The sequence below is a fragment of the Vollenhovia emeryi genome, unplaced genomic scaffold (genome assembly GCF_000949405.1).
Source record: "Vollenhovia emeryi isolate VEMERY1.0 unplaced genomic scaffold, V.emery_V1.0 DF950411.1, whole genome shotgun sequence".
NCBI classification, from domain to species: domain Eukaryota; kingdom Metazoa; phylum Arthropoda; class Insecta; order Hymenoptera; family Formicidae; genus Vollenhovia; species Vollenhovia emeryi.
Genome location: NW_011955955.1, coordinates 1 through 1209, shown reverse-complemented (window position 1 = coordinate 1209; position 1209 = coordinate 1). Strand labels below are relative to the sequence as shown.

The 1209-nt window shown below is 66.7% G+C and overlaps 1 protein-coding gene across 1 annotated transcript; it reads left to right on the top strand.

Moving 5' to 3' along the window:
- Positions 1–7: 7 nt before the first annotated feature.
- LOC105568690 lies at positions 8–1036 on the top strand (the record flags this gene model as incomplete). The annotated part of the gene is made up of 1 exon (XM_012024588.1): positions 8–1036. A coding segment is annotated over exon 1 (1029 nt), but the record flags the coding sequence as incomplete, so codon positions are not given.
- Between the last annotated feature and the right edge of the window lie 173 nt (positions 1037–1209).

Sequence of the window (1209 nt, the reverse complement as noted above, 5' to 3'; positions counted from 1 at the left end):
CCCAGTAATGCCTCGACATCCCCCCCGCCCGAATCTGGGCGGATATGGCCTGATTCAGGCCAACGTGAACCATTCCCACCATGCGCAGGAGTTACTCCAGCAAAGCATGGTGGGATGGGGGTTCACGTTGGCGATCGTGGCCGAGCCCCACCGCCCCCCCAGAGACGGCAGACCATTTTGGGCTGTCGACAATGGGGCTGCGGGGGACTCGGTCGCGATGCGATGGCGGTCGGTGCCGGGAGGTCCCGACACGACTGCCATCGCAAGCGGTGAGCGGCATGTGGCCGTTCAATGGGGGCCCATCGCGGTCGTGGGGGTCTACTTAAGGCCCACCAAGAGCTTTGCCCCGTTCGAGGGCTGGCTGGAGGACATAGGACACACAGTCCTGAGTCTGAGTCCCAAGCCGGTCCTCGTTGCCGGGGACTTCAACTCGTGGCACACGAGTTGGGGTTCCCGGCGAGACAACGAGAGGGGCAGGGCCTTGGCTCGTTGGGCGGCGGCGCACGGTCTGGTCCTAGTTAACGAGGGCCGGACCTCCACCTGCGTGCGGACGCAGGGGGAGTCCATCGTGGACATCACGTGGGCTACCCCCTCGGCCGCGCGCCTCATCACGGGGTGGAGGGTGGATGAGGGCACCGAGACTCTGTCGGATCACCGTTACATAACGGTGGAGTTCGGTGCCCTCTCCCCCGTGCGTCGCCAAGAAACACGACCGCGATGGGCCCTCAAGAAGCTCCATGAGGACGCCCTGATGGCCTCGCCAGAGGCCGCCTGCTGGGTCCGGGGAGACCCCCCTGAGACCCGGAACACGGACCCCCTGCGGGAGGCCGAATGGATCGGGGCAGTGCTAACAGCGGCGTGCAACGCTGCGATGCCCCGATCCAAGTTTCGGCCTCGGCGGGTTGTCCACTGGTGGACGGCGGAGATCGCCGACCTACGTCGACGCGCCGTCCACCGGGGGAGGGCACTCGCCCGCTGCAGGCGCAGGGGCGGGCAGGCGGCCGAACAGGCGAGGGAGGGCTACCTTGAGGCCAAGGTAGCCCTCCGGCGGGCCATCACCGTGGCAAAGGGCAGGGCGTGGACGGAGTTCCTCGACTCCCTACAGGAGGATCCGTGGGGGCGCCCATACAAAATGGTGCTCAACAAGTTGAGACCATGGGCGCCTCCGCTGACGGAGCGGCTGGACGTGGGATTCGTCCAGAGGGTGTT